Below are 15,028 nucleotides of genomic sequence, written 5' to 3'. Positions count from 1 at the left end.
GCCAACTTGAGTATCCAAATCGGACATGCTGAATTGCTAAGTATATGGGGGTTTTCATGGGTAGCTGGTGTACTAGTAGCAAATATATACGTGTGATGCGGACCTCCCCCATCCTCCGGAATCTTCGGATTGTGGTGACTTGGATACCGGTAGTATCCTGTTAGTTGAACCGTGGGATCTATATATTTAAGACACGCCTCAGTGAGATATTATGTGGGGTGAATTCCGATAGGGACCGCATTCGTGGTAAATAATCACCAGGCCATTGATGGCAGACAATAACGTCTTACATACGTTGAATTCCCTTAGGATTATCCTTTACTGGTAGGCTAAGTCAGTGTAGGCTGTTGGGGTCATTCATATTCGATTTAATGCATATACTAGCAAGGCAATCAATTACACTACTGAAATTCCACCTGATTGCGAACCGTTGCTACACCTTCAATTTCCACCTCCACAATATCACCATCCTTGAGAAACTCCTTGCGGAAAAAGCCCACCCCAGACGGCGTGCCAGTCATAATGACAGTCGCCCTTCGCAGCGTCATTCCCCGCGACAAGTGGCTGATAATCTGCCGCACGCCCCAAATCATATCACCAGTGCTTGTCTCCTGCTTGACAACGCCGTTGACCCGGGTGCGTAGTTGCAGTGCCTGTGGGTCCTTGATTTGCGCCGCAGAAACAATAGTATGCCCGATAGGCCCGAACTGATCGAACGATTTAGCGTAGCAGAACTGGCCCCCTGACGCCCCTGGTAGTTGGAAGTTGCGTGCGGAGACATCGTTGCCTGCTGTGTAGCCAAGGACGTAGTCGAGTGCATCCTCCTCAGAGACGTTCAGGGCGTCGTTCCCAATCACCACGGTCAGCTCGCCTTCGTAGTCGAGGTGGGACTGTGCGTCTGGGTGGATTTGGATGACCTCGGATGGACCTGCGAGTGCGTCGGCGGGTTTGGTGAAGACTGGTGGGTGGGATGACACTGGGAGCTGCGTTCACGAATTAGCTTCATAGTTTTGTTATTCTGAGGATCAAGGCCTGGGAGTAGATGTACCTTGGCTTCTTCAGCGTGCTGCTTGTAGTTCAGGCCAATGCAGATTATGAGGGGTGTGCGTTCAATCGGTGAGAGTAACTAGAACGGTGGGATTGCATGTCAGTCATGCACTTGCCAGCTCAAGGAATTAGGCTTACACTGTCTACCGTGTACTGCTCGTTCGTCGGAATCAACTTGTCGAAAGGGTTTCCGTCCAGACGCTGCACGGTGAACTTGCCATTGCTGGAGTCGACAAGGTCGCCGTAATATGTCTTTCCATTCTGAAAAAAGCGAACCAGCTGCTTGAACGCGGCCATCTCGGGTGCTAAAGGACAGGGACACGGATAATCAGGAATAAATGGAAAAGAATTGCCTGAAAATACGGGTTATATCTATAGTTACTGCGGGGATGTTTTCGCCATGTGGGACTATCATGATAGGCCCCCCATGTTCCCCGCGCGAGAGACTGGCGTGGTCAACGTAAAATAAGCCCGATCCACGGTGTCTTTGGAGCTGCGTTTACAAGCTGACATTAACCGTCTTTGGGCCTTCGATTTCATCATGGCAGGCACTGCAATCAAACCTAACAGCGGCGCAACAGTTGCCGACACTGTGGCCATGGGGAGTACCCAGGAATCCCAGGCAGATTGGCTGGAAAAGCAGGGTATTAATCGGGATCAGCGTATCAAACTGACGAAGCTATCCCATATACGATACCAGCACCCTGATCTGGAGGTGGTCCACCAGTTCCTGCTGGACTTTGGACTGCAAGTCGCCCTGCGAACCGACGAGGAGGCTTGGTATAAGGGATACGGGCCTGATCAGTACGTGTACTATGCACGAAAGGGTCCGCGAAGGTTCCTCGGTGGTGTCTTTGAGGCTGCAAGCAGGGGCGACTTTGAACGGTGAGAACTATATCTGTCTGTGGCTACCGGCGCAGCACTGACCTGCCTATCTAAGAGTATCCAAGCTTCCCAGTGCGGGTCCAGTGGAAGAGCTAGGTAAAGCACCTGGTGGTGGACGTCTAGTCACTTTCACAGATCCAGAGGGTTCCCTCTGCAATGTCATCTATGGACAGGAAGCAGTGGGCCCCGACCCATCATACTGCCCTGAGAAGATGGTACCGAACTACCCAGATAAGAAGCCTCGAATTCGACAGTTTAGTCGATTTCACCCCGGCCCGGCTGCTGTCTACAAGGTATGAATCATTAATGGTACATGGCCTCTAGTCCGGCTACTTTTATACTGACCTGTTCCAGCTGGGCCATTTCGGGCTATGCACGCAAAAGCTCGAGGAGCAGCTCGAATTCTACACTTCAAACTTCAACATAGTTCCCACGGACTTCGTTTACATAGAACAGGATGGCCACCGAGTTCCCGTTACAACATTCATGCACTTCGATCTGGGCTCGACGCCTGTTGACCACCACGCGTTCTTCCTTAGTGCTAACCCCAAGGCAGCACATGTGCACCACAGCTCCTATGAAGTCCTCGATTATGACGTCCAGCAGCTGGGCCATCAGTGGCTGGTGGAAAAAGGATATCGTCCGAGCTGGGGTATCGGCCGCCATGTGCTTGGGTCTCAGATCTTTGATTACTGGTGGGATGTCTCTGGGAATATGGTTGAGCATTATGCTGATGGTGATTTGGTTAATGAGGATACGCCTATTGGATATGTGCCGGCTGGCGAAGAGTCTCTGTCTATCTGGGGTCCGAAGGTTCCTGAGGAGTTTCTGGCATAGTTCGTACATAGGAATCCATATAGTTTCGTATGCACATTATGACCCGATCCCATAAATAGCCTCATGACAGTTTCGGCAGTATCTTGACAATACCAGCGGTGGCGGGCCAATTCAATCACACTATCCGACGGGTCCTTACTATGTCTGCTTGTGCAGGTCAGTGGGAAACGCTGTACTGAGCCCTGATACCAGGCGACTTCCGGCGGGGACTATTCCAAGCAGAGGAAATTGTCCCACATTGCGTAGATGCATTACTCATATAGTCGAGTATATGGTAATCTCCCATTACTAAACGCAGAAGAAATGTTTTAGTCCTGCTCGTTACTCGATGGACAACTACGAGACAACCGACGTGCTCATCTGCGGCTGTGGGCCGACAGGAGCCTTGGTCTCTGGATATCTAGGGAGATATGGCATTCCCAATATTGTGTTGGAGAAAGATCCCAGTATCACCACTGACCCGCGGGGTATATCCCTTGACGATGACGGCATTCGAGCGGTGCAGGGCCTTGGACTGTACGAGCATATCTTTACGGACATCGGGTCAAGTCAGTAGCGCACGACACCGACCACTGTCCAACTTGTTGTTAACTCGGTCTGCAGCTATTCCACGCGTCCGGTTCGTGAGCGGCATACACCAAGATCTCCATGCGAGACCGTTCCTCTGCTTTGATACTGGCTCGGTGAGTCCCGCTCGAGAGATACTAGTTGGAACCGAGAATTCTGATGACAAGGGGATTGAAGTCTGAGGGCTATACCGGCCATGTAGGGGTTATCGGCCACAAGCAGCCCGTCTTAGAGAAGCACCTTCGATCCGTCATTGAGTCCTCCGCCGTCTCTGCGCTACGGCCCAGCCGCACCTTGACATCAATCCACGAAGACAATCTCTGGGTATATGCTACCTACCTAGATGCCAGTGGAAAGGAAAGGCGCATCCGATCGAGGTTTCTCGTGGCCGCCGATGGGAAAACCGGCTACACCCGGAAACAGTATTTGGAACCAAAAGGCGTTCGACTGGAATGGGCTGAAGCGTAAGCTGCCCCTATCCATTGAACTGGTAGTGGCTAACATGATGACCATTCAAGAACCAAATACGATGAAACCTGGGTGGCGCTCAACTGGAAAATACACCTGCCAACGCCACAGACACATCCCACGTTCCCATTGTGGAATCTGGGATATTCCCCTGAGATGGTGTACGATCTGTTCTTCCCCGAGGACTTTCGGTTCCTCTGCAATGCGCAAAGACCGGCTGTCTGCGGCCGGTTTGGTCTCCCTAGCGATAGACTCTGGCGTTTCGAGTTTGTTATTGCTCCTGGTGAGGATGGAGTCGAGATGGCCCAGAGGCCTAAGATTAGAGAGGTTGTCGGCCCTTATATCACGCATCCTGGGAGTCGTTACGGGTAGGGCTCAATTATCGGTTACATTGTTCAGCGCTAACACTGGAATCAGTCTCACTGGAAATATCGAATTCCCCGAAGATTGTATCCAAGTGCTTCGTTCCAGGCCTTTCCGCTTCTCCGCTAGAACCTGCAACAAATGGGCACTTGGCAGGACAATCCTCTGTGGCGATGCAGCGCACGTTTTCCCTCCATGTACGTTAATACACCTGAGCAGTAATCACATAGTATCTAATTCCTCCGGTTGGCGGACAAGGAATTGCATCCGGGTTCAGGGACGCAATAGGACTCTCCTGGCGCCTTGCGATCCTCTGCTCATCAAAACAGACGCTCGACCACGAGAGAATTCTTACGGCGTGGTACACAGAGCGGAAGCAGCAGCTGGACAAGTATCTGGCAGCCACGGTTCGCAATGGAGATATGGTGAATACCAAGAGTTCCCTGCAGAGGCTGCTCCGAGACTGGGGTTTATGGGCCATCCAGCTGAGCCCTAAGTGGAAGCACCAGCTCGAGCAGGGATCAAGAGCTAAAGGCCCTGTTAAGTACAGTCACCGGACTGGTCTTCCATTTCTGCCGGGCTTAAACGGTGGCATTTGTTTCCCTCAGACTTACTGCTCCGCAGTTGCAGACGCTGATTGTATTGTTCGGTTCTCGGACGACGTTGTATTTGCTGCGAGCAGGGAGAAGCTCTTCCAAGTGGTTGTTCTGTTGCAGGATTCTCAAACATTGTCGTCTGTTCTAAGTGATCTTGCCGAGGCGAAGCAGGACTGTGTGAGTCTCCTGTCATACCGCGAGGCAACAATATTTGCGCCTCGGTCGTGTCTCAGGGGAATCGATGACGATTCCTCCAGATATATGGATGGCAGAGTCTATCGTCCGGCCACTACAGAAGAGTTTGGCCGCTCCAAGCTCTGTCACAACCGACCCCATCCACGAGGATATAATGAGGATCTCATGTGGCAAACCTGCGCAGGGAAGCCATACATTATCGTGAGGCCTGATAGGTTTGTTTTTGCAATGTGCAGTACAGCTGCCGAATTGGAAATGGCGGCGAAACAGCTGGAGGAGATGTTTTCTTGAATAGCCTTCATAATATGCGAATATATCCCAACCTATAGTCTCGCCCAGTGCTCTAGTATGTCCTTCCTCATCATGTTCTTTTCCCCATTCGTCTGCTCTGTAGTTCATCAAATACAAATACAATGCGAAGGCTTAGGTTTAGAAGCTGGTTACTAGACAAGATACCGAGACTGGGCTTTGCGAAGTAGTCGTAAGTGACACGAGTACCAGTATACATAGCTAAAATAGCTATTGAGTACTATCCCTTAATAGGAAGTAGGAAATAATCATTAAACTCTAGGCATAGCTTGCTATAGATATACTATAATAGAAATAAAAGTGCCTATTACAGATCAGCTTTAATGAAGATAAAGGCAGAGAAGTGAGCATGCACACATGGTCCCTTTCAAGTACGGCGTCTAATCCGCCGTCCCGGACCAAGAGAAAAAAGAATTAAGAGACTGGAGGAACGGACAGACTCCATCTCCATTTCCGCTCTGATTGCCTTTCAAGACGAGGCCTTCTTGGTAGCCTTAGTCCTGAGCTTCATCATGAGAAACACCAGCCCGTAAATCCCAACCACAAAGACAACAACGATGCCCGCGTTCCTCCATCCGTAGTATTTCTCTTCGAGGTTCAGTGTCCGGAGGTAATCAGCCCCCTCGGTGTATTGGCATACGCGGCAGTCGGTGGTGTCGTCTGGGTTGAGGAGGTTCGTGGCTACGCCCATGCCGCGCTGGTAGATGTCGAGGTATTCGCCGCAGGTTTGGTTGGGGGATGGGTCGAATACAGCCAGTTCCTCGGGCGTGCAGTGGACAGGCTTGTCCCAGGTTGTGAAGACGAGGAGGGAACTCATGAGGTAGTTGAATGGGTCGATGTAGTACATCCTGTGGAAGACGGGGGTTAGGGAATGTTCAAATCGGACTTGTGAAAACAAATTTAATGCAAATGACGCGTACCAGTATCTCCAGAATGGCTCGATTTGACTGTATGGGATCATGACGCCGCAGAATGAGACTAGGGTTGTGATCACCAGGGGGTTGACCAGAGATGCGAACACGGCGTTGGGGGTATATGCGGCAATCATCTGCCCAATAGCCGTATAAAGACACTCGTACATGACCTGGTAAATGTTAGCTGTGGTGTCTGTAAAAGACGAGTAGACTTACCACGACCAAAAACACACTGCCAGCGTGGTCTGCTGATGTCGGAAAGGCGCAAGTAAAGTACCAGCAGACGTAATACAGCAATGCGCAGACAAGCAAGTAAGGAAACTCCGAGACTATCAGCCCCGTAACGAAAGGAGCCCACTGGTGCATTTTGCTCTTCTTTTCCCGTGCCTCAAAGATATCGCGACGGTCGATGAACAGAGGCTGGAGCTGGGAGATGACACCCGGCGCGACGAAAATGAAGTTGAATACAGTAAAGAGGTTCTGCTGCAGGTCTGTAAGAGTGTCGCCAATCGCCCAAAAGGTGAAGCCGTTTAAGAGCGCTAGGCTGATATGCATAGCAAACTTATTATCAAGGTATTCGGTGTTCCGGAACAGCGAGACGTTCATGCGATGCGTCACAAGCTTGGTTTGCGTCCACAGTGAAGCCGCAAACTCATGTCCATCATCATTCACTGCCGTAGGATGAGCCTTGCAGAGCTTGTCATGTTCCGGTGACTGCAGCCAGATCTGGTTCCAATCGTGGCCCTCCCCCCCCTGTCCCTGTCACAACATCAATCATATGCTCAGCAGGATTAGCTTCAGGTGGGCATCCGGCCCCATAGCGAGCAAAGTATTCCTTTACAGAATTCGCATTCTGGCCGATATTTCCGAAGTATACTGTTTTCCCGCCCGCAGCTAGCAATAGTAGCTTATCGAATTGTGCGAACAACTGGGCTGATGGTTGGTGGATAGTTACCAAGATGGCTTGACCGGCTTCTGTGAGTTTTCGGAGGAAACGAACAGTATTATAGGCAGCCTGGCCATCCAGCCCTGACGTGGGCTCATCGAGGAAGATCAGGATGCTCGGCTTTGCTACCAGTTCGACAGCAATAGTAACACGCTTACGCTGCTCCACTGAGAGACCAGTACCTGGGCGGCCAATAAGCGTATGTTCGATATCATTCAGTTCCAGGAGGTCCACAATGGTATCCACATATCGCAGCTTTTCTGCAGTGAGTGTATTGCGAGATTGACGCAAGAGGGCTGAAAATTCGAGAGCCTCACGGACAGTCGCCAAGGGCTCATGGACATCTAACTGTTCGACGTAGCCGGCTGAGCGTTGGAATGAAATAGGAACAGGGCGGCCATCGACTAAGGCAGAGCCATGGATAGTTCCAGCGGTTTTGCGTTGTGCGAGAACGTCAAGTGTCGTCTTGCCAGCACCAGAGGAGCCCATTAGTGCCCCAAGCATGCCGGGTTTGACATAGCCCTGAACGTTATCAAGAAGAACCCGGTCACCGTCAGAGGTTCGGACGGTATACGTCAGGTTTTTCCAGGTGAATATGGTCTTGTTGCGGAGGAGGTCGTCATTCCTGAGGCCTCCGCCTGGTGTATCAGACCCGGACTCAACTGCGGACTTCTCCGTACCTCCTGCTTCCTCGTCTCCTGACTGCAAAAGATGCTTCGACTTGTGCTGATGCTCCCGAGGAATAAGAAGTGTGTGGCGACCTTCGCCTTGCATCTTCCACCGAGAGGTGAAGAATATACTGAGCGCAACAAAGAGCACCCACCAGCTGTAGATGATGCCGAAGTTGCGCCAGATATGGCTGTGACTAAAGGACATGGCCACGAGATATTCATCGCCCGTGAGGCTCGTTGCACCGGGTGCTGCGCCAATAACACCTGCGCATGATTGCCCACCCTCGCCGTCAATATAGCCGGGGCCGCTGGGAATCAGGTTAGGCCCATAACACGGTATATGCTGGTCGTGGAATTTGTTTCCAAGAAGAGCTTCGAATCCATATGCCATGGGGTTGATCCAAAAGATCCAAACAAACCACGGGTGCATCGCGGGCTTGATGATCATGTAGCCCATGTAGACAAACAAGGCTACAATTGAAAGACCCGAGACCTTGGTCGCAGCGTCGAAAGTAGGGAATGCGGCGCCGACAAGGCGGAAGAAAGCCGTCATGGACATGGCAGTCATGAAGTTGGTGACCAAATAGGTGAAGAAGGCCCCGGCTGTGGTCTTCAGGCCAACCATGAAGTAGAGGATAAGGCCGAAATTCGTTACTTGGAATAGTATAATAGGAACGTCTGCGGCGATCTGGGCGATGCAGGTCGCCGCTGCATGGTACAAGGCAAAGGAGCGATGCTTGGCTAGAATGGGCCTGCCAGTGAACGAGTCGGTGACCTCTGACAGGGCTATCAGGGCGTTGTATAAAATCGAGAAGAACAGGGCACCGCCCTTAATAAAAAGACCGACCGAGTTATCGGAGGCAGCATAGAAGAGAGAGCCACCAAGAAGAGCCTGGATGACCGTGGCGCCTTGCTTCATGAATAGCGTCGCCTTATCACCCCATATGAACTGATACTGCCTGATACCGGCAGCCTTGACTTGCGTGATGAAATCAGTAGTGAGGGGAGACTTTTCAGATACACCCTTGTGCTTTTCACGAGAGACCATCTCCTTGAAGACAGCCGTGTTATCCGCGGCTTCCTTGCTTGCTGGATAGCTGTCACACTCTTTTAGCATCTTGGGCGTGATATTCGACCGTTCGTATGCCGCACGGATCTCACTGGCGGTGCGTGGGAACGTTCCTTCACATCCAGGGGCAATACGACGCTCTGTAGGGACCGTCACGCCCGTCAGGAAATCCCCCCGGTTGGAACCAGAGTCCCGCATAAAACCAAGGTCTTCCATGAACGGGACAGCAGCTTTCTGGGGTCCATAGAAGATTTGCTTGCCCTCATCGAGAACAAGTACCTTATCGAAATGATCGTAGATGCCGTTACCCGCCTTGTAGAGTGTGATAGTGGTAGTGAGCCCGAGGACGTCTGTCATGACCCTGATTGCCTTGATCCACTCGAGCGCTGTGCTGGCATCGAGGCCTCTTGTCGAGTTATCCCAGCAGAAGATACTTGCGCGAGTAGTCAGACATTCAAGAATAGACACGCGTTTCCTCTCTCCTCCCGAAACACCCCTGATAAAGGCGTCTCCTACCTTCGTACGCGCGGTATGGGCTATTCCAACCGACCGCAAGAGGAAATCCTTATAGAATTGGACATATTCTTCATGAGACTTGATCCCAGGCGGTAGGTGATAGGGAACCTTCATGCGAGCGGCAAAGTCAATAGTGTCCTCGACAGTCAGGTTTGGAAAGAATATTTCGTCCTCCGTATTCATGATAATCTGGCCACGATACTGTTTGGCTTCCTCGGCAGACATGTTTCCATAGTTGACATCCCCAGTGACTTCTTCATAGCCGAGTCGATTGTTGGCGAGTACATTCAGCAATGTCGTGCAGCCGGCACCAGGCCGTCCAAGAACGAGCAACATCTCTCCGGGCTTCACACATCCATATGAATCTTCAATGATGGTCCTCGGCTGGACACCTTTGCTACCCTTGCGGAAGGGTAAAAACTGGGAGAGTACATTCTCGTTGAACGTGGCGTTGCCGCCGACGCCTTTGACAGTAAGGTTTTTCCAGGCCACGCCGAGCTTTCTAGGCTTCTCTCCTCCTTCTTCGTCTCGATCCTTCATTCTGCGCACTTCGGGGGCCATGTGCCATGCTGTTCTGGTATGGGAGAGGGATGCTTTTTCTGTCTCGTCGTCGATATCCGCTGGATGCAGTGTTTCATCCGCGGTGGTGGGCTCTGTGTCCATGGTTGACGAACCGGACTCACTTCGAGAGGCAAGATGTGTAAAAAAGAAAGAACAAAAAAACAGACGTTGCTAATTGGGTAAAATTACAATCCAATGGAAAACCTGGCAGGAGTACATCTATATATACACCGTCAGTGGCGTAACATATTCTTGATTACTTTTCTTTAACCCTTAATCTATGATTCCGTCAAAGCCACCTTTTACGGTACACGAAGGCACTAGAAACCCTCCTTAGTTCAATTCCACAGCATTAAAGCCTCCATTAAAGCCTCCGTATGGTATGCGTTGAATGCGGTAGGGTTGATGAAGACTCGTAGCATGAACAAACAGTGAATTAACTTGCTTGGAAAGGTAGCCAGCCAGCCAATTGCTTAATCTCAATCACCAAACACATAGCCTACCTATATCAGGCTTATAGGTACAGTTAGTTAACCAGCTCAGTTCAGTTGGTTGACGAAGTCGGGCACGATTAATCATGAGTGGGCCCTAATAAGTCTCCATAACTCAACTACGTAGTTAAAGTACATTATTAAGCCGTTCAAAACCCTCCACGGAGCCTTTAATGAGACCACTCCCAGACATCGTCGCACTTGTCAAAGCCCCTTTCTTGACATCCTTCTTTCTGATTTGAGATTGCCTGTGGACAGAACATTATGGGCCTCGCATCCATCCATCCATCGCAGCGGCGCTTTTCTTGTGAGGTCTGCAGGAGACAAAAGTCGAAATGTCAACGCATACAGCGAAACGACCCTAAATGTGCCCGGTGTACGCTCCTCGGGGTAGAGTGCACTACCGGACAACAGAAGAAAGTCGGAAGGCCGAAGCAGGCGTCAGTTTCCGCCCAAAAGGCTCCGGGTTCCAAGTCAAGATCAACAGCCAAAGAGTCTCGAACTAAACCACTTGGTCGGCAGAGCCAGCAGAGCCAGCAAAACCCTCCTGGAGAGCTCCAGGTGTCTCCTTCATTCCTGACCTTGCCAGTACCAGCTCTGTCTCTGGGAACGGCGGATGCTGCATCAGCATGGCCAACCATTGGAACGAATTATACCCATCAGGACTCGCTCAACTGGGATATTGCCAATGTTTTTGATGACAGTTCTCCCTTGTCCAACTTGGATTCGGCCTTGAACGTGATAACCGCAGATACGCAATTGCTTGATACGGCCGACAACAACATCTATTTTGCTCCACCGGGACCAGAAAGTGCCATGGGCGGTATTGACAGCTCAGACGCCATGGCCAAACTTTCCCAGATCAACCTCGACTTACACATCCGCGTCGTCGCGGCTACCGACATGAACAGGACGATCCTAGGCTTGAATGACCTCCTGTATCAAGAAAGCCCGTTGTTTATCGACAATTATACGGTGGCCGAGCTCATGCTCAAGACATCACAGGATTTTCTGCAGATACTGACGCAGCTCCTCAACAGCCAGCAACGTCTACAATCCTACCAGAATTCCCACCACAGTTCGACCTCGACCTTTTCTTTCGTCTCCCCCTCACAACCATTGTTCGCCCCTCTCGCCTTAACCATCACAAGCATCTTCACCCAGCTCATTTTCCTCTGTGAACTGTATCTCGAGCACTTAACCACCCGCATCGAGAGACTCTCCGCCGACCCCATCGCCCCAATCCCAGGCATCACATTTGGTGGGTTGCCCCTGGCAGAACCATGCATGCAGGGGATGTTCTTCTCCAACTTCGTTGTCCATCTGCTGGAAAGAATGGAGAGGGCTCTGGGCATCAGCGAGATCTCTGGAGGAGGGGGTTTACTATCGGCCAGACAAATTGATGTGCTTTGGAGTGAGTTGGACGGGGGAGCTGGTGTCTCTCCTGGTCATGGCGCCTTACGGCCTGGCCAGGTGAAGAAGGGGCTTGGAAGGGTGGCTAGACAGCTTGCCTTGGTAAATAAGTGGTTGCATTCATAGTCCTTGGTCGACCCGGTCATCTATCACTGGAATTGCCTGGTTGTAGGGTATATATCTAGAAGCAATGCTTGCTTCTTCTGATACCAACCGTTGTAGGGGTGGTCGGTGGCCTGACTAACTTACGGGAGTAACTTGTACTCTTTTATCACAAGTAAGCATATAAAGACACTAATGATTAATATCTATGCAATAAACATTGCGGCTCTCCAAGAAAGACCTCGGCAACCGAGCCACCCTGGTTTCCGGTCGCCCCGGGTGGCCATTAGGGTTAGCCGCCTGCTGTCCAAGCCAACTGCCCCAGTGTTGGTGTAAAACATTGTTCGAGATCCCGGTCGAAAATACGTGAATCGCGGGCTGTGTAATTGGTAATAAAACCACTGGTTTACCCAGGATCAGTAGATTTCCGTGCTCACTAATCATTCAATCCCATGCTCTGTAACCAACAAGTAGCTGCCACTGACATGTCAAGCCGTGGTTCATGGATTATTCATCAGCACCGTTCCTAGTGACATGTAGAGATGTTTATTGCCACTCATTTATACGTCGCTGCGTAATCCCGGATGGTTGACGAGTAATGAATAGTAATCAGCGATTCATGCGATCTATATATAAACATCGCCGAAGCTGCCCTCTTATCCACACTTATATAATACTAACCATAAACACACACTGACGTATATTACATTAACACAATGGCTGATTTAAAAGAAATTGCCATAATCGGCGGCACCGGAGCTCAAGGCCTTCCCGTGGTGAAAGGTGAAGGAGGATAACTCTTCAATCGTACATCCTGGCTTGCGCTGACCAGCAATAGCCCTAGCTGAGAGCGGACGATACCGTGTGCGAGTATTAACCCGCAACGCCAGTTCGTCTCGCGCGCAGCACCTCGCTGCTCTCCCGAATGTGACCTTGCTCCAGGGGGCGCAGGACAACCAACGGGATCTACATAATGTATTCCGAGGCGTCTACGGAGCCTGGGTCAACACAGACGGGTTTACCCTCGGGGAAAAGGACGAGCTTTTCTACGGCTTTCGAGCGTATGAGATCGCGAGATCTGAAAAGGTACAGCACTATGTCTGGGCTAATATTGAATATGCCATGGACGCTGCAAACTACGACGAACAGTATCATTGTGGCCATATGGAGTCCAAAGGACGGGTTGGCAAGTTTATCCTCGCCCAGGGGCAGGACGGCGTAAAGAGCACCTTGTTCAGTACGGGGCCGTACATGGATATGCTCATGGATGGGATGTTTGTGCCGATTAAGCAGCAGGACGGGTCGTTTCTGTGGGCCAATCCAGCCCGTAAGTACTTAGTTTTCTAGCTTTCTCCCAGGATTTCTATTGAATTGGCTGACCTTCATAAAGCCAGTGATGCGAAGATCCCATTGATAGCTCTCTGTGACGTCGGTGTCTACAATCTCTGGATTTTCGACAACCCGTCCGAGTCGGCCGGCCTTGACCTCCAAGTCATGACAGACAATGTCAGTTTTGGCGAGATCGCTGCGGTCTTCACTGAAATCACAGGCAAACCCGCTGTCCATAGACCCATCCCGTTTGAAACATATGCACCCCTTGCAGAGCCTTACCCCGGCGCATCTGTCAACTGGGCCCTCGGCCCTGATGCGCCTCGAGATGACTCTATCATGAGCTGGCGTGAGAATTTCGGGGCCTGGTGGCGCTATTGGGGAGGGGGCATTACCAGGGAACGGGATACGGCTCTTCTGGACCGGGTTCATCCTCAGCGCATCAGGAGTCTGGCAGATTGGATGAAGCATGTAGGTTATGATGGCGAACAGAGGAGTGTCCTGAAAATGGTTGAAGACTGGAACAAGAAGTAATTACATGCCAGGTTTAAGTATAATTTATTGTCAATGCTTTGCTTGTTATATTCTATTACCGTGGCGGGTCTTGGTGGATGATGTTTATTTCAGCTACTCTATTACCATGGCAATCGGTCCTGTCTCGGGAGTCGCAGAAGTTTTAATCTTAATGGTGAAGTGAAATTGATTACCTGATAATTTGCAGCCTATCCATTCTGCCTTCACATGGATTACCATCTAGCGGGGTGACGTGGCTGCCTCGAGTTTATATAGATATCAGCATCACAGGCTGCCATCTAACTGGTACCCAGTCAATACTGGAAGCTCGGCGGTTATACGCCTGGGCTATAAAGAAAGCATCTTTCCACCTTAATCTGAAGGCACAAGTCATATTTCTCACTCTGCTAAGCCTGGGATCAGCCAAAGGACACGGACGAAATGACATCTCGAACCGTATCTCTCGTTTCATACCGCAGCACTCAATCTCAGCGTGCTCACTTCGGTGTCTTCGTCCCCTCGGCTGATGAAGCAGTGGGAACCCTTATCCAGGTTGTTGGTGCGCCCATGGTCGGCTACGTCCTGGAGTTCAAACGCAACTACTGCCCTGATCTCACGCAGAGGGCGAACTCGCTGTTTGCACTTGGTCAGGTTGACTCTGCAAATATTGTTGATTCCGGCGCCCCATCCAAGGAGTTTGTTGATACTATACCCAACGGTAATATTGAGATTCCTGCTAGTGAGGTGCAACCTCCGCCGATTAGTGAGAATTTCATGGCACCTGTTAATGATGTGAGGACCTTATTTGATTCAGCGATTAAGTGCTTATATATTTGTCTAGACCACCAACAAGAGATGCCAGGAGTGGACTATGGAGTTTGTTCGCCACCTCGTTGCGAAAGGGCATATCGGGGAAGAGGCCGTTCATATTGTCCAGTCCAAGCGTGACCCCTGGAATCGGCTTGCGGCCTGTTGGACATCGTTAAGGAGCATTTGGATTTGATGGGGCTGCCATTTGTATTTGTGTTATTTTAACTGATCCTTTTGCTCTTGGCTGTGTACTGGCTACTGTCTCTTGGTTCGTCTCGGCTAACCACAACTCCATCAGGACGAGCCTTGGGACATGCACGAACATAGAAAGCCAAGTCTGTGATGTAATCACTGCTTCATCAGCTATTCGAATAGTTTTTTCTTCCCTCAGGAATGAAATTAATCGAAACGGTCGCATTGTAGAAA

The 15,028-nt window shown here is 50.6% G+C and overlaps 7 protein-coding genes across 7 annotated transcripts; 5 read left to right on the top strand and 2 right to left on the bottom strand.

The window, feature by feature from the left end:
• Positions 1-401: 401 nt before the first annotated feature.
• On the bottom strand, positions 402-1,344 carry APUU_30260S (fumarylacetoacetate hydrolase family protein; the record flags this gene model as incomplete). The annotated part of the gene is made up of 3 exons (XM_041701333.1): positions 402-983; positions 1,049-1,126; positions 1,186-1,344. The coding sequence occupies 3 exons, from the start codon at positions 1,342-1,344 to the stop codon at positions 402-404; spliced, it is 819 nt and encodes a 272-aa protein (XP_041554229.1).
• A 244-nt stretch (positions 1,345-1,588) lies between these two features.
• On the top strand, positions 1,589-2,769 carry APUU_30259A (2,4,5-trihydroxytoluene oxygenase; the record flags this gene model as incomplete). The annotated part of the gene is made up of 3 exons (XM_041701332.1): positions 1,589-1,932; positions 1,988-2,225; positions 2,287-2,769. The coding sequence occupies 3 exons, from the start codon at positions 1,589-1,591 to the stop codon at positions 2,767-2,769; spliced, it is 1,065 nt and encodes a 354-aa protein (XP_041554228.1).
• Positions 2,770-3,097: 328 nt separating this feature from the next.
• APUU_30258A (uncharacterized protein) lies at positions 3,098-5,249 on the top strand (the record flags this gene model as incomplete). Its single annotated transcript, XM_041701331.1, has 6 exons — positions 3,098-3,317; positions 3,373-3,452; positions 3,514-3,800; positions 3,855-4,172; positions 4,222-4,351; positions 4,398-5,249. The coding sequence occupies 6 exons, from the start codon at positions 3,098-3,100 to the stop codon at positions 5,247-5,249; spliced, it is 1,887 nt and encodes a 628-aa protein (XP_041554227.1).
• A 487-nt stretch (positions 5,250-5,736) lies between these two features.
• APUU_30257S (uncharacterized protein) lies at positions 5,737-10,046 on the bottom strand (the record flags this gene model as incomplete). Its single annotated transcript, XM_041701330.1, has 4 exons — positions 5,737-6,115; positions 6,188-6,351; positions 6,398-6,940; positions 7,023-10,046. 4 exons carry the CDS (start codon positions 10,044-10,046, stop codon positions 5,737-5,739), a joined length of 4,110 nt encoding a protein of 1,369 aa, XP_041554226.1.
• A 653-nt stretch (positions 10,047-10,699) lies between these two features.
• APUU_30256A (Zn(II)2Cys6 transcription factor domain-containing protein) lies at positions 10,700-11,974 on the top strand (the record flags this gene model as incomplete). The annotated part of the gene is made up of 1 exon (XM_041701328.1): positions 10,700-11,974. One exon carries the CDS (start codon positions 10,700-10,702, stop codon positions 11,972-11,974), a length of 1,275 nt encoding a protein of 424 aa, XP_041554225.1.
• Positions 11,975-12,666: 692 nt separating this feature from the next.
• On the top strand, positions 12,667-13,813 carry APUU_30255A (uncharacterized protein; the record flags this gene model as incomplete). The annotated part of the gene is made up of 3 exons (XM_041701327.1): positions 12,667-12,733; positions 12,789-13,277; positions 13,341-13,813. 3 exons carry the CDS (start codon positions 12,667-12,669, stop codon positions 13,811-13,813), a joined length of 1,029 nt encoding a protein of 342 aa, XP_041554224.1.
• Positions 13,814-14,233: 420 nt separating this feature from the next.
• APUU_30254A (uncharacterized protein) lies at positions 14,234-14,795 on the top strand (the record flags this gene model as incomplete). Its single annotated transcript, XM_041701326.1, has 2 exons — positions 14,234-14,584; positions 14,634-14,795. 2 exons carry the CDS (start codon positions 14,234-14,236, stop codon positions 14,793-14,795), a joined length of 513 nt encoding a protein of 170 aa, XP_041554223.1.
• Positions 14,796-15,028: the final 233 nt, after the last annotated feature.

This window comes from Aspergillus puulaauensis, chromosome 3, assembly GCF_016861865.1.
Source record: "Aspergillus puulaauensis MK2 DNA, chromosome 3, nearly complete sequence".
Taxonomy (NCBI): domain Eukaryota; kingdom Fungi; phylum Ascomycota; class Eurotiomycetes; order Eurotiales; family Aspergillaceae; genus Aspergillus; species Aspergillus puulaauensis.
The sequence above is the reverse complement of the archived record's forward strand: the minus strand, read 5'-3'. Positions and strand labels throughout refer to the sequence as shown.